Here is a 24,633-nt window from a genome sequence, read left to right as displayed (position 1 = left end):
TTTCAGACTACCATTTTTTTACTTCTAAATTTTGAAGAACTTGCCTGGACAATGGTGGCCACGATTTCAGTGATTTTCATTTTGAATCTGGAAGTGACTGGTTTTCGACTGTCAGATTTCGCAACGCATGAGAAAATGTTTGTTGCGGTGGTCCAAATTTGCTACTCATGATTCCGAGATTTAATATCATAATATGTACCACTCCTAGAGTACTAGAGTAGACACATACCGTAATCGTTTCGGCACTTTCGTCTAATCAAACAATTTGTTTTCATTTCAGCTGAAAAAACGCACCATCGAACGCAAGTCCAAGGAAGGCTTGCTGAACTCAGTGGCCAAGAATCTCGGTCTAAAGTCCTCGAAACCATCGACCAACGGTAACTCGAACGGCGGCAGTCCGGTGGCCGATCCGAACAACAAGGGCGAGTTTGACGATTTAATTTCCGCTCTTCGCACCGGTGACGTATTCGGTGAAGATATGGCAAAATTCAAACGCTCGCGTAAAACACGCCTCGGACCAAACAGCAACGGAAGCAACAATACGTCCCCACCGCGAAGTCGGAACAGCATCGGACGGGAGGACAGTCGCGAGCGGACCGGTGTGGTTGGCCCTAGGCGCCAGTAGATGACAACGGGAGGTTGGTAAGTTTGCTGTTTTCGGTTTATGTCGGACAGGTCATTGCGAAACTTTATGATCTGGGTCGACTTTTGTGTAAATTTGTAAAAGTGAAAGAGACCAAAAATTGCGAGAGAAAGCGAAAAATTTTATGTAGGAAAAGCCACAACCACAACTGATTGATAGTAGATAAAATAAACTGTTCTGGTTATACATTTAGAGACTGTTTTTAACACACCGAGCAAAAGAATATAACACGTAATAGAAATTTTTTTAAACATGTTTTACAACAGGCCACTTTGCAAACAGGCGTTTAATAATACATACACACAGGTAACACACGGTTTAAAGGCCAATGCCAATAACAAACGAAACTGATCGATATACAATACAGATACTGTTAAGAAATCATCCTTTGTAGCAAACCGTAATATCACACCATCGTACATATTTTAGCGAGACATTCTTATGTTGTCAGATGCAATCATTTTAGTTACCACTGAGTTTCCCCCGCAGATGAAAGCAATGCTTCCTAATCATGGTATTACATAGTTAGGCATAGGAAAGCCCTGCATAAAATACGTACTACCCTTACGAGTCTTTTCTACTTGTTACCTTTGCCTTTCGGTGATTGTTGTGAAAAAAAAAAACAAAAAGCAAAATGTAAATTTTTTCGTATTTATTTAACCTTACCCCATAGTACTTCTACTTACTAAAATATAGTTTTAGGTGGTAAAACACATACACGCATATCTTAATCTTTTGTTTTTCTAAGTCCATAGTTTCACTATAAAAATATTTGCTTTCGAAAATAGGCGTACTTTGTATATAACCCAGAAATCGGTTATCGATAATCGATAGGAACGATAATCTCAGCAAAATCGTGAAAAAATGCAGTTCATGTTGATACGTTTTCCAAGGTAGACAAGTAATGTTTCCTCGTTTTTTAACTGAAAGTAAATCCCGTAGTTTAGCAAAATGAATCGCAAACCAGACCACAGAAGTTTTAAATGTTTTAATCGAGCAACCAGTAGCATCACGCTCGGAAACTCCCCGCTCCCTCCATAATCATGCTTTCCCCATATTATAAAACTAGGACTATAATTGTCATAATATTGCGCACATTCCCACACCCGAAACATACGAATCGTAGTAATCGACAAATCGATATTGTGCATCTAGATGTTGCTTTGAACCGTACAGGATCCCCCGGAAAGCTTAATGACATTCTCATTACCCTGGCAAAAAACCGACCCTCAACGCTGCGAAAACATGCTTTTAGAACAGCTACAGAAAAAAATTCAATCATATTCGAACTTATTCGGGACTATAACGAAATAATAATTGAAACGTTTGGTATTTGTGATTCGCAACAATCAGAACAACCATCGATTAAATAGTGGTAGCGAGCCTCACCAAGTTGTGGAGGGAACATTGATAAAACATATACATAAAATGCTGTATACAGTACTTACGATGGGAATGTCGAATAAAAATTGATCGATAAAATAAAGAAACCTCTCAACGTTTGGCCTCGGTTTCATTTGATGCGGATGACAAATTAACTTACATGGCGAACGATTAGTTTTGAAGAGATTGCTTTTACAATTACTAGGTCAAATTTTGATTGGAAAGAAAGAATATAAAAAGTGATATCTCACTGAAGCAAATCTAGTGTAAGGTTTAGAAGTTTAGAACTCGACTCTGAATTATAATTCTATAACGTCCCTTTATCACCGTCTTTTCGCCTTCCGTTTCAGCTTGATGCCATTACCGCTACTAGTGGAACCACCGTTGTTAGCCAGCCCACTATCGGACTGTTTCGCAAGCTTACTAATCTGCTCCCGGGTCGCTTTCTGTATACTTGCCACCTGCTGCTTCACGGTGCGGTTCCTGTTATCAACTCCAGTATCGGCTGCAGCGTCCTCAAAAATGTCCTTTACATCCACTAGCCGCTTGGTGAAAAACATCTGCGGAGTAATGCGATCCTTGGTCGTTTTATTGCCAAACAAGCTGACCAAACCCCAGTCATCGCCACTGGTTCGGGTAGACCGGTCATGTGTGTCCAGCAGCCACAAAGCATTCCTAACCTGGATCCGAAACAGTTCCGTTTCTTCAAGATTGATGTTTTTACTCACGTTCAAAGTTGTCTCCAGTGGGTTTACGATGTACATTGGGCTATGATCCGGCTTAAGAATGGATGAACCGAGGTTTAGACTTATGGCTCGCTGACTGAAATCAAAACTAGCATAAAAGTCGAAAAACTGCAACAGCAATTCGTCCAGCTTAGCCGTGTTCTTTGTTTTAAAATCTAATCTGCTAACGTCGCGAAGAAACGAACAGCTCACGTGGTTGGCAGTTATTCGGAGGTCGGCTTTGGTTGCACTCTGGGTTAATTTATTGATGGCAGGTAGAATAGGATCGGACAGCTGTTGTAGGAAGTACATCACCAGCATGGTCAGGGAGAAATTGGTGATCCAATAGCCCGGTGCTTGATTAGTTAAACCAACTGATTGGGCCCATTTTCGCACACAACAGGTTAGAGGCTGAACGCGTGGATCGATTTGCGCGAAGAGATAGAGCAGTTCTGACATGTGAACACCCGTCATGTTGTTCATCGTTAGATCAATCTCCAGATCTAGATGCTCATGGTGATACTTAATAATGGGAACTCTCGCTTTCAGTATCCTACGGACACTGTTCACCCCGGGCAGGAACAGCTGAAGCACATCTCCGATGGCTTCCAGCTGACGTTGGATCTGGGAACGTTCGTTTATATTGGATGCTTTTGTGTGATAAACCAGTCGAGAGTCTCGATTCTGTTGCGAACCTGCTTCTGAATCCAGATCTAAAACTAAGTCCAAATCACAGCCCATTTTCCCGTAACCATTGACCGACGATCCGAATGGATAGGCAACTGCCTGTGGAAAAATCCCCTGTAACGATGACTCCATCTGTCGGACGGCTAAGAATCGTAATCTTTTCCCCAAATCATTCAAGCAAGTTGCTTCATAGAGAACTTTTATCTGATCCCTAATACTTTCTGCTGATAAAAGCAGGTCTTTTAGTTCCATGTCCTTTATGGAACGCGATCCGTCTACGGTGGAAAGTTTTGCCCTATTGACTTCCGATTTCGAATGAGTCTTTTTTGCAGCAAGTTGAGGTTTAGGCCCAGCTCTAAACCACAGAAAAATCGATCTTGCCCGGACTCCCGGCCGTTCCTCGTTAAACACTGCTGATTGCATAGCGGTCTCCGCTTCCTCAGGAGCATTAAACTCCACCAGAATGTAGTGACAATCGGTTTCATCCTCTCCGGAGCCTGACGGGGTCCCACCGACACGATAGTGGTGAGAACTGACTATCGTACCAAACTGTGCACAATAGGCTGACAGCTCCGTGGAAGATCGTTCCGAACTAACCTGAACCAGAATACTTCGACGAGCTTCAGCTCGTCGTTTAGCAAGCATAGCGTCAAATGTGTGGCCATTGTCTAAAATTTTCATTACAGTATAACACTGAGATTCAAGTGATTAACATTTCAACTTACCACTGGCGAGTCGTACTGCCGGCGTAACACGTACGGTGTGCTTCAGCACATCACAGAGCAGGTTGAATCCGGCAGAGCAGCTCTGAGTTCTGCGCCAGCTTGTTTGGCACAATTTGTACATGATTCACATTCACGGTTCTAACAAAGTTTATAAATCATCATAATTTACTAGAACCTTTCGGAGAGGGCGAATAACCGCATATGCACAACGATGATTACATGAATGCAGAACTGTCAACGCGTGCTTGTTATCAGCTGTCTTGTTCAAAAGATAAACAATAAATCAAGCTTTTTACCGTGAAATGCATGAAATATGCTATTGTGGCACCCCCATGTGAAAAAACAGCAAGTGACAGTTGTCATGTTTGCGGTAAAACGAGCACCAACTTGTTAGTTGCGTTGCAGTGAAGAAAACTTAACTATTTTACTGATTGACAAAAACAGTGTTCTTTGTGCACTATATAAACAAGTGAATTGCTGAACAGTAGGACTATTTATTGTTGATGGTGAGTATTAGGGGGAAAATTTGATTGGAAAATTTCTTTTTGCGTAATGAATAAACAGAGCAAAAGGGCAATACTTTATGCACGCTAAATTGATATTATTTGAAAAAGTGTAAAATATTTCTCGGGCTATACGAAATAAAAAAAAACTTATGTCGAATTCGTTTTTACGGCAGGACTATACTGCCGTAATCTCGCAGACTGACGTAAGCGCCATTTTTTTTAAATATGGGTTTCTTATGCCAACTTGTTCGTTATTCGAGGACCCATCTTTTGGTACCTTTCTTTTGTTACTTATTCGTACGTTGCATAAAATCAAGAAAACAAAATGACGTATGCACCATTTCAATACAAAAGTGACAAGTAACCCGTTCGTTTTTGGGCCGTATTGAAAAACTGATCAAATGGATGTACGTCATAATGTATTATCACGGCAGTATACCGTCCCGGACTACACTTTGCAGCTGAAAAAAAAAAAACACTCCGAGCAGTTGCAATGGTGTGCGTAATACCAGAGGTAGCTGTCACTTTTGTTTTGGTTATTATCGCCATTGTCTTTTTATCGCGCTTGTGCTACTGTACGAAAAATTTGCCAATTTACTGAAAAATGACAAAATAACAAAATAAAGTAAATAAAATTCAAATAGATGTTTGACACGCGAAGAACTATAATCAAAGCAAACCGATTTTGACACATTTTTTTTTTATTTTGATACATACGTGTGAATGTGTTGGTGTCTTCAAAACTGCACTCTGTTTCTTTCGCGGACTGTCCGGGACAGAAAAAGGGTAGCCCGGGATAGTCCGGAAAATGAAAAAAAAAAACAGCTCTAGAACAAAGTGTAGTCCGCGGAGTAGCTACACTGCAAAAACGAAAACGATATTAGTAAATTAAAAAGCTGTATTCTGAAAAATTCATTAAAAATTAATATAAGTAAAGTTTGATATTTTAAGCTTACCATAAAATACATAATAAACTTTTTCGTCTAATGGATAAGCCTCCTGAATGTTTAGCTGAAGTCCAATCTTAATATCACTAGTTTTTCACATGACCATGAAATGCTACAGAAATCATAAAATTTAACCGCTACAAAATAAAAAAAACTTATTCAAATACATGATTGACAGTGTAAGAGAAGAACAGTTTATAAGTACTTTTCACATGCTCGGTTGTGCCTTAATCTTATTTTACGGGAGGTCAGTAGCCGCAAGAGTCCGCTTTGATAAGCGGATTTTAGCATGGGTTTATTCTCAGGCTCCCCACCACTTTTCTTATGCCAACTTGTTCGTTATTCGAGGACCCATCTTTTGGTACCTTTCTTTTAATTGTTACTTATTCGTACGTTGCATAAAATCAAGAAAACAAAATGACGTATGCACCATTTCAATACAAAAGTGACAAGTAACCCGTTCGTTTTTGGGCCGTATTGAAAAACTGATCAAATGGATGTACGTCATAATGTAGTATTACGGCAGTATACCGTCCCGGACTACACTTTGCAGCTGAAAAAAAAAACACTCCGAGCAGTTGCAATGGTGTGCGTAATACCAGAGGTAGCTGTCACTTTTGTTTTGGTTATTATCGCCATTGTCTTTTTATCGCGCTTGTGCTACTGTACGAAAAATTTGCCAATTTACTGAAAAATGACAAAATAACAAAATAAAGTAAATAAAATTCAAATAGATGTTTGACACGCGAAGAACTATAATCAAAGCAAACCGATTTTGACACATTTTTTTTTTATTTTGATACATACGTGTGAATGTGTTGGTGTCTTCAAAACTGCACTCTGTTTCTTTCGCGGACTGTCCGGGACAGAAAAAGGGTAGCCCGGGATAGTCCGGAAAATGAAAAAAAAAACAGCTCTAGAACAAAGTGTAGTCCGCGGAGTAGCTACACTGCAAAAACGAAAACGATATTAGTAAATTAAAAAGCTGTATTCTGAAAAATTCATTAAAAATTAATATAAGTAAAGTTTGAAATTTTAAGCTTACCATAAAATACATAATAAACTTTTTCGTCTAATGGATAAGCCTCCTGAATGTTTAGCTGAAGTCCAATCTTAATATCACTAGTTTTTCACATGACCATGAAATGCTACAGAAATCATAAAATTTAACCGCTACAAAATAAAAAAAACTTATTCAAATACATGATTGACAGTGTAAGAGAAGAACAGTTTATAAGTACTTTTCACATGCTCGGTTGTGCCTTAATCTTATTTTACGGGAGGTCAGTAGCCGCAAGAGTCCGCTTTGATAAGCGGATTTTAGCATGGGTTTATTCTCAGGCTCCCCACCACTTATCCTTCCTTCAAACTGAATTCTACAGTGCCCCTGTTGACTCACGACCATTTTGAACGGTGAAATGATTCCACGAAGATGCCATAAGTCTTAAAGTTGATTGATTTGTGATCTAATGGTAAATATTGGATTTTTTCTTCAGTAACGAAACGAATCCGAATTTGATCCGTGCCTCAAAGCGGTAAAATTTTAATTTTTTTGCCCGATGAAAAAAATGCAAACTAGTTCAGGAAATGTTCGATACCGAAAAAAAAAACATTTTTTTATGCCGAATGTCTTAGAAATACAGAACACGTCAAGATCTGGTGTTATCTAAAAAAAACGAGAAAAACGACTTTCTGGAACTTAGAGATTTTTGAGCTGGGAAACAATCTCATTTCACTTGTCCTATTCTCAATTTCACCTCACTGTCAATCTCACCCCACGGAGGTGATTTTTGTCACCTCACTTGAGGTGGAATCGGGAACAGGTCTAAAAAAGTGAAGTGAGCGTGAGAGTGAAATGTATTTCACCGTGAAGTGACTCCCGTAATAAGCACCATTGTTAGGATGGAGAGAGGCTCGGTATAGTAACGCAGTAAGCTTGAAACGGAAAGGTAAAACTCACACATAAGCACAGATATGAATGATAAGCGTAACACTTACGTCAATAGTGATACTACCAATACTATGAAGTGCGGAACACAGAAAATATCTGGGCAATATTACAATAAATCAAATGTTTCTGGTTGCAGTGATGAGTTTACACAGGAAAAAAAATGTTGGGATCATGGTGGAGTTGCTAAGACCAAAAATCTGTTGAATTTCCATATTGTTAGAGACGGGTGACGACCGAGCCGGGCGTTGCGACAAGTTGTGCAAGAAAATCCTCTTTTTTGTATGACATGATCAATATATGACCCTCATATACTAGTTAGATATTTCAACATATATTACAAATGAAAGATGTTCAAATTATTGACTTTATTGAAGAACATCTGGATTGAACAAGAGCTTGTTTTTTTTATTCCCACTTTTTTCCGTCGGTCTAGTTCCGCCACTGTTGTGCCAATCACCGACGCCCGGGCAGGCGACTCCACCCAGGACCCTAACTTAAGACCCGTTGATTAACGGACCGGCGCCAACGTCAGCTTCCTGCGAAGCGTTAAATCATTAAAATTTAAGATTTTCTTACCTCTAATTTTTATTTAAGAATAGAGGGGCACCCGGAATTAGTCCGATACCCTATTTTTTTGTCCCTCTGCAACCATCGTAAAGCATCTTGAAACAATAATCTTCGGCTAGTCGTTAATCGATAATCTGGTCCGAACGTCTGCATCTCTGAATGATTGAAGTCCACAAACGAAAATAAGCCCCTTGAACTGGTCGATAGTTAGCTTGTTGAGTTCGAAGTCCTTGCACTGGCGATTGACAATACCAGCATAGAGCAGATAGTCATCTACTTCGTTCTTCATGATGCGGAGACAATCGTACCGTTGGCCTGTGGTGTCCAAGGACGGAGCCTGTGACCACCTCTTGAAAAGTGGATCTCGTAGGTGTCATGGCCGAATATAGTTCAAAAACTTTTCGTGAACTGGAACGCTGAGACTCCGCAAGAGCAGGTGAATTTTTGCTGCGTCATCCAGTTCTCTCCCGCATGCTTGTCATTCGCCTCAGTATGTGAAAGGAGAGGAGAAAAAATTCACCGCGCACTTCCCTTCCAGTATGTGCCTGCGTGCAGCAAATGCTTTCACCACACTGCTTCTTTCTCACTCCAAAGGGTCTCAACCAGCTTATAGAGAGACAAACACACTTCCAGCTCACCCCACATCTGATAGAAACAAGAGGGGTGAATGACTCTACAGAGAAAACGCAGAAGTGCACAACAGTGTCCACTGGCGAGTAGTCCGGAAGGTGAAAAAAAAACCTACCGAGCAAAAATGTAGTCCTCGTGTAGCTACGAACGAATTCCACCAGAGTGAATTCGACCGGCACGAGCAACGCAGTCTATTTTTTTTCTCCCAATCTCTTTTCCTCTTCTGCCATGCTCAAGAAACCGACTGTGTAACGCACCGCAGATAGCTCTGCAGTGTAATTATTGTGCGTGATGTCCACACGTCTGAGAAAGTACACCATAGTTCATTGTCTCGCAAGAAAGAGATTTCAGATTTCACCGCAGTGTGTTCAGGTAGCTCAACAGATAAAAATCGTTTGTCGCTCTCTTCTAGGATGAGCGTATTGATTTGCTCTTTAGTGTGACGGCAGTTGTCTCCGCAGTGCAAAATGTTCTCCTGCACTCTAGAGGTTTACTAAGGGGAAAAGACAAGCATGCTCTCCCGTCGGCATTGAACAAATCTTCATACTTCGAAAACAATCGATCAAACGTCATACTTGCGGCTGGGTCATAGTGAAACTCCTTGAATGTTGCCTAAAGCGACTTTCTTGTTGGTTGATCACGAGAAACCGTTTCTGTAGCTGTAATCCGATCTAGAAGCAAAAGTAGCTTGTTAAAAATTGCTTGGTTGGAAATTTCTCCATGATCACCAATGGTTTCATGATTAGTAGACATTCCTGAACTTTTTTTTCCTTGAATCTTCGGTTTTTGAATGTTCCGGGAGAATCCTCGTCGCCACCAAAATGTTTCAAATGAATAAGATAAAACTCTTTATCAAGAAACGTCTGGCTTGAACAAGAGCTTGTATTAGAATCAATTTTATTTTCTACTTTACTCTGCCAACTAAGTTGTCCCATCTAGTCATCGCATGCTCAGTTGTCTAGCTGGTGGTAGCAACTTCACTCTGGTTTCACCGTGAAGTGACGCCCGTAATAACCTGATCAGAAGAGCATAACAAACTTAAAACAAAATCCTATCTACGTGAGATACAAGTAACACAGCCTGCTCTGATTTTGTTTTGATAATTGATCATCATTAACATGAATATATCTTGATAAGAAATGATATCGAATCCTGTAATAAAGGTGAATCAAAGTATTCAGACCAAGATATATGTGCCTCAGTACTGTTTTACGAGATATTTTCATCCAATTCCAAATCAAGTTCCGCCAGTTTTGATTTTTTTGTTCTAAAACACTTTTTATTCATATTTAAAAATTTTGTTGAGTTTAGTCTATTTGTGCTCGAATCTTGCAAATAGATACCTAATTTCTTAAAATTCCTTCTGAAGTTTTCACTGTCACACTTACACATTGTCGAACTGTTTCATTGAGCGATAATAATATGATATTCTTTGAAAGTACAACATATACAACATATTCTCAAAAAGTTTCCCAACAGTCATCTCACCTACAATGTACAATTTTCCTGCTCCATTAATAAGAGCGCGAAGCACGTTGTAGAAAGAACTATTGAGAAATATATAGGAATCATCATATGCAAATTGTTTACATTCTTCTTTCCCACATATCTTAATTGCTGCATAATAACATTTTACTATATTGTTAAAATCTGTTTCACTAATCATGTCGTCAGCAGTAATATCATCCTCAAGTGAAGCTCTTAGGGAAGGATCAAATTGAATGGGTTTTGCTGGTAAATTCCACAATCTCTCTGTCCATTGGTAAATTGGAGAGCTAATTGGTAGACACGTGTGATGAACAATTTTATTCAAAAAAAAAAAAAAACTTAGTTGCCAATTGAAGCACTAGATGGTATTTGATGTATGATATCCTATCAACATTCCGTTGCCATTTTCCTAAGGGAAGAGCGAAAAATTCCATAGCGCACTTGAATAAAACTAATAAATATATGATTTACCATTAATTTTGAAGAGTTACTTAAATTCCGAGCAGAGTTGAGTAGTAGAGAAAGGTGAATATTGTACAGCAAATATGATTTTTCCGTACAGTTTTTCGAAATCTTTGACAAATTTTATTAAATTTTTTTCACACGCTGTTAAGGTGTCTTCCTGAATACTGAATTCTAATAATTGAAAGATAGTGGTGGCAAATAACATTATATGGTTCAAATATGTTTTTGGTAATGAATCCGACAAGCACGGGTACAAAATGTGTAGTAAAATTGTCTCCCATTCTGATGCCTTGAACTTTTTGTACTCTTCCACTTTTCGTGGTCTTCGGGGAAAGCTACTTTCTGTCATTTTTTTCTATCTCCAATGTAAGAAGGCTGATTTTTACTATCGCCTGTGTTCTCCATCAGTAACTCCCATATAGTCCTTGTAACACCTAATAACGCCATATGCATGTAATCCACGGGTAACCCATCAACTATGTTGAAGTCTGGCACTCTTACTAACACACTCAGTCCCTTTATTCCACACAAAATTTGTGATGATTTCGACTCATGAATTTCGAACATAATCTTTCGCGTGTCAACATGTTGCCTCAACTTAGCCTTATGATAAGGATATCGAATTTGATCGCGTGCACTAACATGAATCAACCTTTGTTTGTGAACGATCACATGGAACGAACTCACCATTCCGGTTTCCGTTTTTGTCGACGTTCGCCCTTGCCTGATCTAAACGGCCACTGAAATCGAACCAAAAATGCTTTGACCTTGAACGCCCGCAGCTACAGCGACGAAATGATGGTGGCCATCCTGTTTGATTTCCAAATTTTTCACTGTTATCACTGTCCATTTTTCTATTCCTGAATCACTTTAATGACAACACCTCAAGCACGTAACAATAAAACACCATTGCACTACTGGTAACTAAGAAACCACAAAGAACATAATTTGTAATTTTTCTAGTGAAATTGAAACCACGTCAAAAATTTACGTCTATTCGCGCTCTTGGCTTGCTGTGATCTACTTCAATATGACTGGGTTCTGTTATTCAAAACTCTTAAACAGCGAGTCGTTGTCATCACTATATCCCTCAAATGTTACTGGGAGAATTTCACACGAATTATTCACAGCTGTCATCACATTCCGATTCGATCAAGCTTTCAAACAATTTTTTCGATTCGCTCCTCAGTTTGTCACCACTCTTGCCATATTTCCATTGAGATCCACTCCGGTCTATATCATGCTGAATACAAGTTTTCTTGGTGTAAGGATGTCCGTCTCGTTTTCTTTGACCATTAATGTGATATCTAAGAGCGTTTTTCGGCACACCTTGTCCACTGTCGCGGATGAGATGACCATAGAAGTTTAACTCATTGATACGGATTTTATTATTAATCATGTGTCCTTCCAAAAGTGGTGGGTCTAGTTGGCCATTGTCAAAATTGGAACGCTTGGTCTTCGAGCATAAGGATCGTAAAAGTTGTCAGCATGGTATTTTCCATTTCTCGAAGCGCATTTCGATTTCGTTTCAATTTTATTGACACTTCCATACAGTAAGTGCACACCGGGATGATTAGGCAATAATATAGCCGTCGCATTACCTCCCAAAGTCAGTTTATGCTTCTTCGGAAATTTACAGAGATAATGGAATGCTTATTAGTTTTTTTTATGCGATCTGCAGTGGGTTTCTTTCTGGATAAGCTGCTTGTGATGACCCCTCCTAGATATGTCAACTTTGTGACCCAGCATAATGCAAACCGTTCATAAACTCTGGTGCCCGGTGATGAGATATTGTTTGTGAAGTACAGGTCTCAATCTCAAAACAAAATTTTTGTTCTGGGGACACTTTCCAATTCCACAGATTTTAATCATCACAGATTGTCATCATCCTTTCCACATCTTCTTCACACTCGCATATTAATAGTATATCATCTGCATATGCTAGAACGTAAGGTAGACGTATTCGTTCCAAATGATCGAAATTTAGCTCTGAAAAAAATTTGTTTAGTGCCATTTAGACAATAGCAAAATCAGAACCTTTATTCACTACTGGAGTTCCTTGGTTGAACCACTGTAGGGATGCTCTTTCCACCGTGCGTGACGTCAAAATTCGATTAATCAATGCGGGATTTACTTCTTTACTTCTTAGTCGAGAAGAATTTTTGCCCAGTTTCGTAATATCAACCAAATCGAACTCTTGTTTGATGTCAATCGACATCAACAGCGTAGCGTTACCTTTTCACCATCGTTCAACACAAACAGCTGATCCGCGCACGCTGGAATCCCATTTGGTATGACATTATCGGTGGCAGTTCCGCCGTTAACCTTGTAGATCGATGTGCACAGTGTTATCCGCCGATAGTCATCGACTATAACCGTGGTGCAGATACCTTTGGGATTGGAACCTGTAACATTGAGAGCCAAGATTCGGGAACCGTATTGCTGCGGAACACTTCTGACAATAATTCCCTTATATTTTTTTTAAAGTCTGTGGATTTGAACAGCTCAATAGATATTCCATCCAATTCTGGTATTGAATTGTTGCGCATTTTAAAAAGAATACCATCAAGTGCCTGTTGAGTCGGTGAAGGTCCTTGGAAAGCGCCACGTTTATCCAGTAGCATCGGAGAATATGTGGTCGACTCATTTTTTCTTAGTTTGGTATTCCATTGCAGAATACTTATGTACTTTCTTTCACGGCTGCAGCTAGTCTGCTTATGCCGTTTGATAAAGGAAAAGTTTGCGACATTCACGCTAACGTGTTTTTTTTTCGAGATGGAGTCTAAAGAATTTCTCAACTTTCTCGTAGAAGTGGTCCTCATAAGCCTTTTGCTTCGCTTTTCGGGCCTCAGCATACTGTTTCTTAAGCTTCAGTAGTGCTAAAAATACTGTTTCGACTCAGCGAGGCGTCGAGAAGTGAATGGTGATTTAGGTGTTTGTAACCATCGTTGGGCAGCAACCAACAGTACTAGAATCTTTGTGAGCCACTCCTGCAGCATACGGTAAACTGGGTGCATATCTTTCAAAGTTCATTAATATATGACTTTCTATACGTTTTCGAAGGCCTCGCGTGGCAGCTCTGGGTTCTTCTGGATTAATTTTCATTTTGTTGTATTGATGAATCAATGTTGCGAACAAGCACTGTACATCGCCTGGTATGACTCGTGCCAGAAACGATGTCAAATTTTTTATATGAACATGGAAGACTCCCTGTAAAAACGCTATTTCATGTTTGCTTTGCCACAGCTAGTGCCTTTAAAATTTCGAAGTGGTGGTTCGAATTCAATCATTTGTGGCTTCAAAACCTAAGACCTTAAGACCGTGGACTTTGAGACATAAGATTGGCTCCGACAGAGTTGGGAGGCAGACTAAAAAATTCAATTATAATAAATATACAACTTCACGCAAGAATGGCTGTTTCTTTTTCTCATTTGCGTTAATAAAAATCTCCTAATATATACACACCACTCGAACTACATAACATGTCAATTACTTTCCATAGCTTACGTAACCAGGATGGAGTCTGACGAACACCACGAGGATTTTTCCGCTAGCGATTTGTTCGAGGCTAAACACGAAACTATACTAGAGGAAACAATCGTCGAGGAGATTCCACTAGAGCAGCACTTAGCGTCGGATTTCTTGCATTCGTACAACGCAGCCTATGAACAGAGCATCGGTCCAGAAGATGCTGCCCTGGTGAATCGGTTTGAAGTTTTCAAATGCTTTTTCCGTGGCCAACCTATCCGAAACCCGGAATGTTGTTGGACCGTTCGATCCAGCACACCGACAGAATTCCAGGACTACTTGTACATACTAGCGAAGCCGTACATGAAGCGAAGTGTAGAGTTTCGAACACAATATGAACCTGTCTGGTCGTCGACAGAGGTTCCCACGAGAGAAGATTTACCGAAATACATTATGTTTAAGGATCATACATCGAAGAGGACGTATTCCATGCAAAAAGTTGATGAGTACATGCTTGAACGATGGTCGCATAAAAAAATTGCCGTTCAGCTGTACGTATATGGGAAGCATATTCTCAATAGAAACGCTTACGAAATAATGAAAACCAAATTACTGGGGACTTCTTCCGATTATTCAAAAGCTAGCACGAAATATGATCAGAAGCTGCAGGGGATGGTTAGACGGTTGAAGAAAATTCACTTTCAACGGTTTGTTCCAAAAAATGAAGAAGCGTTCACGCTATGGGCCCGTCACATTTTGCAAGCTCCAATCCGTCAACAAATTACTCTTAGTTACGAGACACCGCCCGAATCACTGCTAGAGAATTTCGTGGTTTTAAAGAAAGCTACAAATCCGAGAAAGCTTAAAATTAAGGGACCAGCTCAACGCAGACACTGTTCCGATGGGTACGGGTTCGAGGAGGAAGTTCAGGTCTTGCGAAATACTGTAACGCAAATGAGAGACCTAGTCGAAATGCTGGATCGACGTGTTGAATTGCTAGAGAAGAAGTGCCATGGCTTTAATCAAACTATTCTGCAGGGTGGCGTTCCGGAGAAAGAGAACAGAGAGCATAGCGATGACGAAGATGGCGATGATGCAGAAGCGGACGAGAATATGGAAAATGATGAACCGGTTATCGATATTCCATTCGAGTCAGACCTGCTCGACCCCGATTCGGTAGCTCTAAGTGGAAGACACGATCCGGATCCTTTGCTTGACGAAATTAAGGAGGAAAGTGATAGTAGTTGGTAACGTTACTGGAGCGAAACGGTAGCAAATAATATTGGTTCAAGCTTTCTAGTTATTATTGTTAAATCAACATTTTAATCCTTTTGTCAATGTAAAATAAATAACACTCAGCTCCTTTTGGGATCAGTTTGTTTCGTATAATGATTTAGAGCAATTCCACAAAAAAACAGGCAACCAATTCAATTGACCATTTTAGATTTAGATGAAATTTTGCGAAGGTGTTCTAAGGGCAAAAGTCGCCATTTTGTGTTATTGGTTTTATTTTTTGGAACACGACTCATTTTTGGGAAGCTTTTTTAAATTCTATTTTGGAAATGTATTGATGATTACAAATATTTTTAGAGTCAAAACGGTTTGTTTGATCAGTAAGACGTCTTCGGCGAAGTTGTAGATAACAATTTCGTCTTTCCGAAAAAATGCTCTCTTGAAAATTTTTTATTGGAAAAAACCTTAAAACACAAATTGTATCGAACGTCTTCGTCAGTGGTTTTCTTCGGCAGCTTTTCTGCCGCAATCTTATGCAAAAACCTGCCGAAGAAAACCACTGACGAAGACGTTCGATACCATATCTAAAAAATCTCATTGTTTTAAGAAATCTAGTTTTTTTTTATAAAAACCACAAGAACCGGAAAACGGTTACAATGTTAGAAAGTTATTGGTGCTTATTACGGGAGTCACTTCACGGTGAAATATATTTCACTCTCACGCTCACTTCATTTTTTTAGACATATTCCCGATTCCACCTCAAGTGAGGTGACAAAAATCACCTCCGTGGAGTGAGATTGACAGTGAAGTGAATTGAGAATAGGACAAGTGAAATGAGATTGTTTCCCAGCTCAAAAATGTCTAAGTCGCAGAAAGTCGTTTTTCCCGTTTTTTTAGATAACACCAGATCTTGACGTGTTCTGCATTTCTAAGACATTCGGCATAAAAAAAATATTTTTTTCGGTATCGAAAATTTCCTGAACTAGTTTTCATCGGGCAAAAAAATGAAAAATTGACCGCTTTAAGGCACGGATCAAACTCTGATTCGCTTCATTACTGAAGAATAAATCCAATATTTACCATTAGATCACAAATCAATCAACTTTAAGACTTATGGCAGCTTCGTGGAATCATTTCACCCTTCAAAATGGTCGTGAAATAATTCCACGCGAAACGTCGCTTTTTCCGTTCTCACTTCACTGATATGACACTCATAATAACCCAGATTCACGGCAGATGTCACTTCGCGACGTTTTTCTCACTTACGTGAGTCCCGTAATAGGATTTTGTTCACTTCACTCTGATTTCACCGTGAAGTGACTCCCGTAATAAGCACCATTATTTTATAAATTCACGAATGATTTTTCGTTCGAAAATGGTAGCTCTGTACAAAGAGATAAAAATTGTGTAAAAATAAAATAAGGGAAACTGTTCAGCATTAAATATAGTTTATTTTTTTCTTGTGTTTCGTAGATAAATTCATTACAGCCTTTAAAATCTACTGAGTTTGATTATAGTTATGTTTTGGAACCAAAAAAAAATATTTGGTACAGCATTGATTTCAAAATCAAGAGATCTAAATCTATGGATTGCAGTTAAGAGATTAAAAGCAAAGATTAAAATAAGTATAGTGTGGTCCCCGTGGCTCTGTGGTTAGCGATGTCGGTCGGCTAGCTCTCCCACACGGTTGTGATGTCGGGTTCGATTCCCGATCGAGTCGAGGAACTTTTCGAGCTGGAATTTTTCTCGACTTAGCACTGGGACACGGTGTATCGTTGTACTTATCCTACACATGCAAAATGTGCCAAAAACAACATCGATAACGACCTCTCTCAACTAATAATCGAGTTGATCGAGACCGCATTAGCCCCACAGGCTAGCGTGCGATATTGTTTTTTTGTCACGTAAAGCTTATGGATAGAATAAATTTAGCGTGTACTCGACGGTGGTAATAGCACTTCTCCACTCTTCTGGCGAGCCCCTCGATTCGATGTAAACAAAACAGCTTAATCAAGTAGATGACAGTTTCCCTACCCCAAAAAACAACACCAGACCATGCTGTTAAATTCCCGCAAAGTTCGTTTTTCCCTTCACGATTGAGTTTTTGGTTCCCTAGTTGCCGTTTGCATCAAAAAGTTTTAAAAAAATAGTACACGAGCATGGCTAAAACCAAAAAATCAAAACAATCCGCAACGGAAAGTCAATCGAACGGCAGTAGCAATGACAAAGCATCGAAGATTTGGAGCGACGAACGGTTCGTTCATCTGGTTAATGATCCTCGCTTCAAAGGCATCCCGCGGACGGAAAAAAAGGTCAAGATCGATAAGCGTTTTCGGTCTATGTTCGACGATGAAAAGTTCAACGTGAAACACACTGTGGACAAGTACGGCCGGAAGGTGAAGCAAAGTGACAGTGAAGAGCTGCGAAAGTACTACGAGCTCGGATCTTCCGACGAGGAAGAGGATGAGGCCAAGGAGGAGACGAAATCGAAGGCTGATGGTGATGATGAGAGTGCTAGCGATTCAGATTCACTGGAATTGGACGACGAGGAAAAGGCAATGTCCATGACGGACAAAATGAAGTCCAAACTGGAAGATTTGGAAATCGACTACGCCAGAGGAGAGGGCGCGATTGCAACGGACAGTTCTTCCGATGATGATTCCGAGGGGGAGGAGCTTGGGGACGATGAGGTGTTTATCGAGCACGTTTGGGGTGAACTGGATGCGGATGCCGATCGGACGGATGATTCTACGCGAAGGTTGGCACTCTGTAACGTGGACTGGGACAGAATTCGGGCGGTGGATATCATGGTTATGTTGAGTTCGTTTTTACCCCGGGGTACAACTATTCTGAGCGTTACGGTGGGTAAATTGTAATATTTAGATAGGATCAGAAACTAACACAGCTCAAATTTTAGATTTATCCATCAGAGTTTGGTAGGGAACGTATGAAAGAGGAAGAAGAACGTGGACCACAGGAATTAACCGCTCAGCAAAGCGATGATTCCGACTCATCGGACGAAGAGTTAAACGAGGATGAGAAAAAAGAAAAGGAAGTGGAACGTCTGCGTGAGTATCAGCTAAATCGACTCAAGTACTTCTACGCCGTTATTGAATGTGATAGCGTAGAAACGGCGGATAAATTATACAAAGAGTGCGACGGCGTAGAGTATGAGAGTACAGCCAACAAAATAGACCTGCGATTCATACCAGACGAGATGGAGTTCGAGGACGAACCGAAGGAACGTTGCACGGAGCTACCGGAGGTGGGAAAGTACGAGCCGAGGATTTTTACTACAACGGCTCTCAATCAGGCTAAAGTTGAGCTAACTTGGGACGAAAACGACGTAGAACGTAAGGAGTTCAACGAGAAAGTTCGAGCCGGCAAAATTGATGAGCTTTCCACTGCAGATTTGCAAAAATACGTGGCTTGTAGCAGCAGCAGCGAAGATGATGGTGAAGAGCTGAGCGATGGCTCCATACAATCTTCTGCCGAATCGGAGAATGAGCGGCCCAAAAAGTCTAAAAAGCAGGACATGATCGCCAAGTACAAGGCCCTGCTTGGGGATATTCATGAGCAGGAAGAGAAAGAGAAAAACGAGAAAGTTGAAATGGAATTTTCTTGGAAGGTAAACGCAGATGAGGACCATGAACAGAACCCCGACGATGAAGCTGAGAGCGAAAAACCAAAAAAGAAAGCAGATAATGTCAATCCGTTTGAAAAAATTCTGGAAAAGACAAAGGAGAAAAAGAAACGTCGAAAGGAGTTGAAAAAGAAGAAGAAACGGGGAGAGCTAAACAACGATGGGGAAGCACAGGAAGAAAGTTCAGATGATGATTTGCCGTACGGTGTGGACTTGAATGATCCATTTTTTGCAAGTGCCTTTGATGAGAAGGAGTTTGATCTGAAAAAGCCGAGCAAAAAGGAAAAGAAAAAGAAGCACGCAGATGAGGAAGATTCGGAAGATGAGAGTGAAGCAGCACGGAAGCGAGCTGAGCTCGATTTGATTATGGGTGACGACGAGGATGAAAAAAGTCACTTCAACCTGAAGAAAATTCAGGAGAATGAAATCGACCTAAAGTCCGTATCGAAATCCAAGCGGAAACGAATTCTGAAGAAGACGAAAAAGCAAATCGAGGAACAACGTCTGCAGCGACAGAACGAGGCGGGCGATGGCTTTGAGATCGACGTGGACGACGATCGGTTCAAGGCGGTGTACGAGAAACCGGAGTTCAACATCGATCCGACTAATCCGTCATTCAAGAAGACGAAAGCGATGGAGAAGCTAATAGAGGAGAAGTTAAAGAAACGACCGCTCGAGAATGACGATCTTCCGGACGCTGCGTCTACTGCTGCTATTGGTGTTAAAAAGGCGAAAAAAGATGTTAACACCAGTCTGCTGGTGAAGAGTATAAAGCGGAAGATAGGAAAATAAAGTTATTTTCATTACAAACTGTAAGTTCGTTTTTTAAAAAAACTTCTAGAACTCACTTATTAGTGAACAAAATCCGAGTACAATTATGGGAGCAGAAACTTTATTCTACTGAAACTGATGTTATGAACGATTCGCCCAGCCCCAGTTTTTGACTTTTCAAATAGCGCTGTTTAAAAAACTCCATTCAATTTTTTTATGTTTTATTCTTGCTGTATTGTTATTGAAAATATTCAAATCTCAAGACTTTACCAATTAATCGGCAAAGAAAAATAATCAATGGTTTTTAACTATCAAATCCGAGTTTAGATGTCTTGAAAGTAGTAATAAGACGACTTGAAGTTAGCGAGATATAAAGGTCTCTTACATGCCAGGGAATAAATTTTAAAAATATTAACAGATTAAACTTTTACCAATTAGTTCGATATCTGCTGTGATATCCGCGCCACGGTTAAACAGCATCTGCCCACTGTCAGGCATCTTAAAATTATTACACTTTTTATTCAACTGTTAATTATTATTTTTACTTTTTTCTGTGTGTGTTGTGTGTGTGTTGTTAGTCTTATATGTATATTGATTCGAAAACGCTGCACTTGGGAAAAGGTTCGAAAACAATCGAAGAAAGAAAAAGAGGAAAATATATAGGCTCTTTTCTTCTTCGGCCAGAAAAAATACGAGATATTCGTCCAATCTACTTCTTCTTCTTTTTTTGCTCTACGTTTGTAAACACTCTGACTTCGGAGAGTCACGAGAACATAGAAATGATTTTTAATAAAAAGCTTACACGTACACGTTTTTTTTTCTTCTCTCTGTTTGCCTAACCACATGTTTCTTAACTAAGTTTTTTTGTTTGTTTTATTTATTTAACTGGTTTCTTGCTTATTTTCGTGTTGCAATCCGTGTCGCAGGTCTAACCTTATCAACAGCAGTTTTTTCTTATTGATCAATTTCGTTACATTCGGTTCATTTGTTTGCTTTCACTATTTTCGGTACGGGTTTTTTTTTTTTGTGTATTTGTTTTGTGTGTGTTGTCATAAGGCAGATTTCAAAGATGATTCAACTTCGTTACACCGATTTACGAAGAGGAGACACAATTGGGACTCACCTTTAAGTGTTTGCCATCGACGTTTGGGGTGTGAGCGGTCCTCCCGCACCGCCCGGCGTCAGGTGACCACCCTGCGGCGTCTGAGGTGTCAATGGGCCCTGCTGACTGCCAGGTCCACCCTGCTGCTGTTGGTGCTCCGGCGATACGGATTGCTCCTTCGATTTCCCATTGTTGTTGGGGTTTTGGGCACCTTGAGGATTGGGGGTTCCATTGCTACCGGGACCATTGGGTCCCGAATTACCTGATTGCTGTTGCTGCTGGTTTTGGGCATTTGGAAGCATCATTTGATGGGGACCCCCCTTTAGCGGATCGTCATCAACAAGCGGCGAATGCGGAAGCGGACCGCCTTGATCGGACATTTTCGACATCATATTCGGACCACCGGGGCCTCCTGGTCCAGGACCGCCAGGAATACCCAATCGTTGCATACCTGGGTTGAACATTCCCGGTCCAGGTCCGGGTCCACCATGATTACCCATGCTGTTGTAGCCTCCTCCCATTTCTGTCATTGGTGGAAAGATTGGATCCGGATCGGGTTTGAACATGCGATTCATTGGTCCGCCCGGGCCCATCGGACCGCCGCCGCCCATAGGACCTCCTCCGCCCATTGGACCACCCATAGGACCCATATGACCTCCTCCTGGTCCTCCCATGTACATGCCAGGATTCATCATGCCGGGTTTATTATATTGCATTGGAGGAATCTGTTCGTTGATCATTCCTGGTCCAGGTACATCTGGTCCCATTGGACCGTTTGCACCCAGCGGAGTGTTCATAAATGCTGGATTAAGTGGTCGGTTCAGTGGACCACCAAAATCTGGGCCGGGCATTCCGCCTCGAAACTGGGGCCTCATACCCATCCCATGAGGGTCCATCATTCCTCGCTGCTCAGGGAAGAACATTTTCTGCATCTGTCGAATGGTGGCTAGTTGTTGTTCCCGGTGCTGTCGTTGTTGGGGTGTAAGATTTTCATCCGGAACTTTTACACCCTGCAGAGATGGTTGCGGATGTCCTCGTGACTGCGACAGAACGTTGCCACCTTTCATCAGCGGCAGGGAAGCTACCAATGAGTTCATTTGATCGATGATAGTTGAGCTAGAATGGCCTCCACTTCCGGGTCCAGGACCAGGACCGCCGGGCGAAGGATTTTCCATTTTGATCACCGGCGGATGACCAACTGGTCCACCAGGGCCGGAGTGATCACCGGGCTGATCTGATCCATCCATGCAGGAGTTCGGTGTGTGATGAATAGTCGAAGGTTTCGACATCGCATCCGGACCAGGTCCCATCCGCATATGGTGGCCATCATTAGGGTACATTGGAAGTGAGCCGTCTTGATCCATGCAAGGATTCGGCGTGTGGTGGATTGTAGCTGGTTTTTTGCTTCCCATAGGGCCCATGTCTGGTCCTTGTCCCATGCGCATGTAATGTTGCTCGTTTCCAAACATTCCCGGAACCGAGTTTTCATTATCCAGGCAGGAATTAGGCGTGTGATGTATTGTGGCCGATTTTTTCACGGCATCGGGTGGTATTCCTGGCCCTGGACCAGGATTCATTCGCATGTGGTGATCGGGAGAACCATGCCCATGATCCATCCACGGTGACATCACTCCTACCACCCCATCATCTGGACCACATCCACCCAGCCGGTTCTGTTTTTGCATCTGTGCACTATGATATGCAATGATCGAGCCAAACTGTCCGCTATTCACAGCTTCCGCTCCCTTATTCGCTAGAGCCGTACTAAACACGAAAATCTGGCTTTGCTGTTGGGTATATTCCAGCTTGTTCGACGGTTTATTCGACATCATTCCTGGAATTCCTTGATTCATTTTCACTGCTTCCGAATGCACATCCGGACCCATTCCTGGTCCCATTTTAGACATCGAATCAATACCCGGTCCACTGTTCGCAACACTACTGTTGATACTGCACGCATCAGAAGCTTTCAACGGCCCGGGACCATTTCCTGGCGGGCCGCCTTTCATTATCGGCGAACCGTCCTCCTTCAAGCCAAAACTACTCATCAAATCTGCATCCCCTCCGGATCCTGGCCGTCCTGGCTGGGGTTGTTGTTGTCCTGGTCCTCCACCGACGCCTGAATCCAGTTTGTTCATCCTCTTGCTACGACTGCCCAGTCCTGTAATCTCACCCGGTTCTGACTTCTTCGGCATACCTCCCCCACCACCTCCTCCGGCGTACAAATGCTGCTGCTGCTGTTGCTGCGAAGGCGGAATATAATCGCAATGCATTCCACCTATTGGACCATCTGCTGGAAAAGAAATGGCGACTTTAGTTTGGAAATGCCAAAACAGTGACCAACACGATCGAACCGTATCTTCCACCGATGCAACTGGTCATTCAAAACAGGATAGAATTCACAATAAAGCAGCAGCTTAATTGTGGCCACAACACATTCGAAACAATCACACAACAGGGGAAGGAGAAGGGTAAGCGGACGTAGCGCGCTTCACTTAATTGCTAATTACACGCTCACAGTTGGATTTTCGGGGAAAATTTTATCTGCACTAGCTTGAAGCTCAACCGAATCGTGATCCAAGATGGATTAACAGGAGTTTTCAGCGAGTTTTCGGCAATCTTCAGCACAATTTCGACGGTGGTGACAGCTTGAACTCGGAATTCCTTTCTTTCGTTCTCTGCTTTTCGCTGCTTCCTCCTCTTTTTTTTCTCATAGCGACATCACTTCAAGTGGCGTTTGACAGCAGGTTCGTTTTCCGAGGGTTCCCTACATCAGAAGGAAATTGGTGCTTGATGTACTAAAATGAAATGCGAATATGGTACAAAAGGAGGCACGGTTTGTCGTAGGGTAGTTGTACGAATTGTGATACGTTGTACAGTTTTTGCCATTTTATTCATTTATGCAACAACGAGTAAATTAGCGTACAGAGAGCGTTGCAAAAATGCTCAGTTCTTGTTAAATAATTTATGGTATTTAAGGTAACCAAATTCATTAGATAAACTTTTAATCACCATCAGCAGAAGTCGTGTACCGTCATGATAGACGGCGAGAAACCAGCGGTGCTCAGCTCTACATAACTATACTGTACGGTACTCTTGCTTCTACCAGCATGTTTTCTTTCAAGACATCAGTTTTATTGCGCTCTAACAGTAGGTTTAGAAATTGTTCAAGGAAAAGGGTTGTTTCAAACTTTTCAAAAAAGCTTAACATTCGAAACATCAAATTAGTTCATGGAAGTAAACATAAATTCACCTATTGGGACCTTTTTTTTATCGATACAGAGATCAACACAGCGAATAATTAGAGTCTGTGCTAGGAATGCTCGCATGTGACTGGTTCGTTGTTTGCATAAATTTATCTTTGAAACTTTTCATCAATTATAACCGCTCCCGATCAACCACTCTTTATGCACCTTTATGAAACGACAACAACTGAAATCAATCGATATAGGTTCAAAACTAATCGATAGCGATCGTTCTCGTTTCATGAAGAAACTTAAAGAGTGGTTGGTCGGGCTAAACCATGGAATAATAGTGATAACTAGCGTTGTACAAAATTGTCCAACATTTTATCTATCCAACAACATATTGGTTATTGTTATCCATCATGTGGTTATGCTGTTATTATCGTTCTAAATCTGACGTCAATTTTGCCAGTTTCTTTTCCTCTTTTACATAATGCATCTCTCTCTCTCTCTC

General features: G+C 41.1%; 5 protein-coding genes across 7 annotated transcripts in view; 3 read left to right on the top strand and 2 right to left on the bottom strand.

The window, feature by feature from the left end:
• Window positions 1–2,145, top strand: part of LOC129727608 (disheveled-associated activator of morphogenesis 1) — a 138,152-nt gene extending 136,007 nt beyond the window's left edge. For both annotated transcript variants that reach the window (XM_055685600.1, XM_055685599.1), the window contains exon 9: window positions 281–2,145. In XM_055685600.1, coding sequence (XP_055541575.1) covers window positions 281–625 — 345 coding nt within the window. In that variant the 3' untranslated portion in view covers window positions 626–2,145. The remainder of the gene's footprint in view (window positions 1–280) is intronic.
• On the bottom strand, window positions 2,140–4,404 carry LOC129727610 (poly(A) RNA polymerase, mitochondrial). The gene is made up of 2 exons (XM_055685606.1): window positions 4,164–4,404; window positions 2,140–4,106 (listed from the first exon to the last, which is right to left on the bottom strand). Exons 1-2 carry the CDS (start codon window positions 4,282–4,284, stop codon window positions 2,350–2,352), a joined length of 1,878 nt encoding a protein of 625 aa, XP_055541581.1. The 5' UTR covers window positions 4,285–4,404; the 3' UTR covers window positions 2,140–2,349.
• LOC129727614 (uncharacterized) lies at window positions 4,261–15,524 on the top strand. The gene is made up of 2 exons (XM_055685610.1): window positions 4,261–4,669; window positions 14,220–15,524. Exon 2 carries the CDS (start codon window positions 14,234–14,236, stop codon window positions 15,434–15,436), a length of 1,203 nt encoding a protein of 400 aa, XP_055541585.1. The 5' UTR covers window positions 4,261–4,669; window positions 14,220–14,233; the 3' UTR covers window positions 15,437–15,524.
• Window positions 15,525–17,431: 1,907 nt separating this feature from the next.
• LOC129730212 (ESF1 homolog) lies at window positions 17,432–19,877 on the top strand. The gene is made up of 2 exons (XM_055689364.1): window positions 17,432–18,279; window positions 18,336–19,877. Exons 1-2 carry the CDS (start codon window positions 17,578–17,580, stop codon window positions 19,851–19,853), a joined length of 2,220 nt encoding a protein of 739 aa, XP_055545339.1. The 5' UTR covers window positions 17,432–17,577; the 3' UTR covers window positions 19,854–19,877.
• Window positions 19,878–20,331: 454 nt separating this feature from the next.
• Window positions 20,332–23,654, bottom strand: LOC129730211 (protein pygopus-like). 2 transcript variants are annotated; one of them, XM_055689362.1, is made up of 2 exons: window positions 23,289–23,654; window positions 20,332–23,227 (listed from the first exon to the last, which is right to left on the bottom strand). In XM_055689362.1, the coding sequence occupies exons 1-2, from the start codon at window positions 23,314–23,316 to the stop codon at window positions 20,958–20,960; spliced, it is 2,298 nt and encodes a 765-aa protein (XP_055545337.1). In that variant the 5' UTR covers window positions 23,317–23,654; the 3' UTR covers window positions 20,332–20,957. The 2 variants fall into 2 exon arrangements, with proteins under 2 accessions (XP_055545337.1, XP_055545338.1); XM_055689363.1 differs by having other exon boundaries at window positions 20,332–23,224.
• Window positions 23,655–24,633: the final 979 nt, after the last annotated feature.

Source organism: Wyeomyia smithii, chromosome 3 (assembly GCF_029784165.1).
Source record: "Wyeomyia smithii strain HCP4-BCI-WySm-NY-G18 chromosome 3, ASM2978416v1, whole genome shotgun sequence".
Classification (NCBI taxonomy): Eukaryota; Metazoa; Arthropoda; class Insecta; order Diptera; family Culicidae; genus Wyeomyia; species Wyeomyia smithii.
This window is presented reverse-complemented; position numbering and strand designations above follow the sequence as displayed.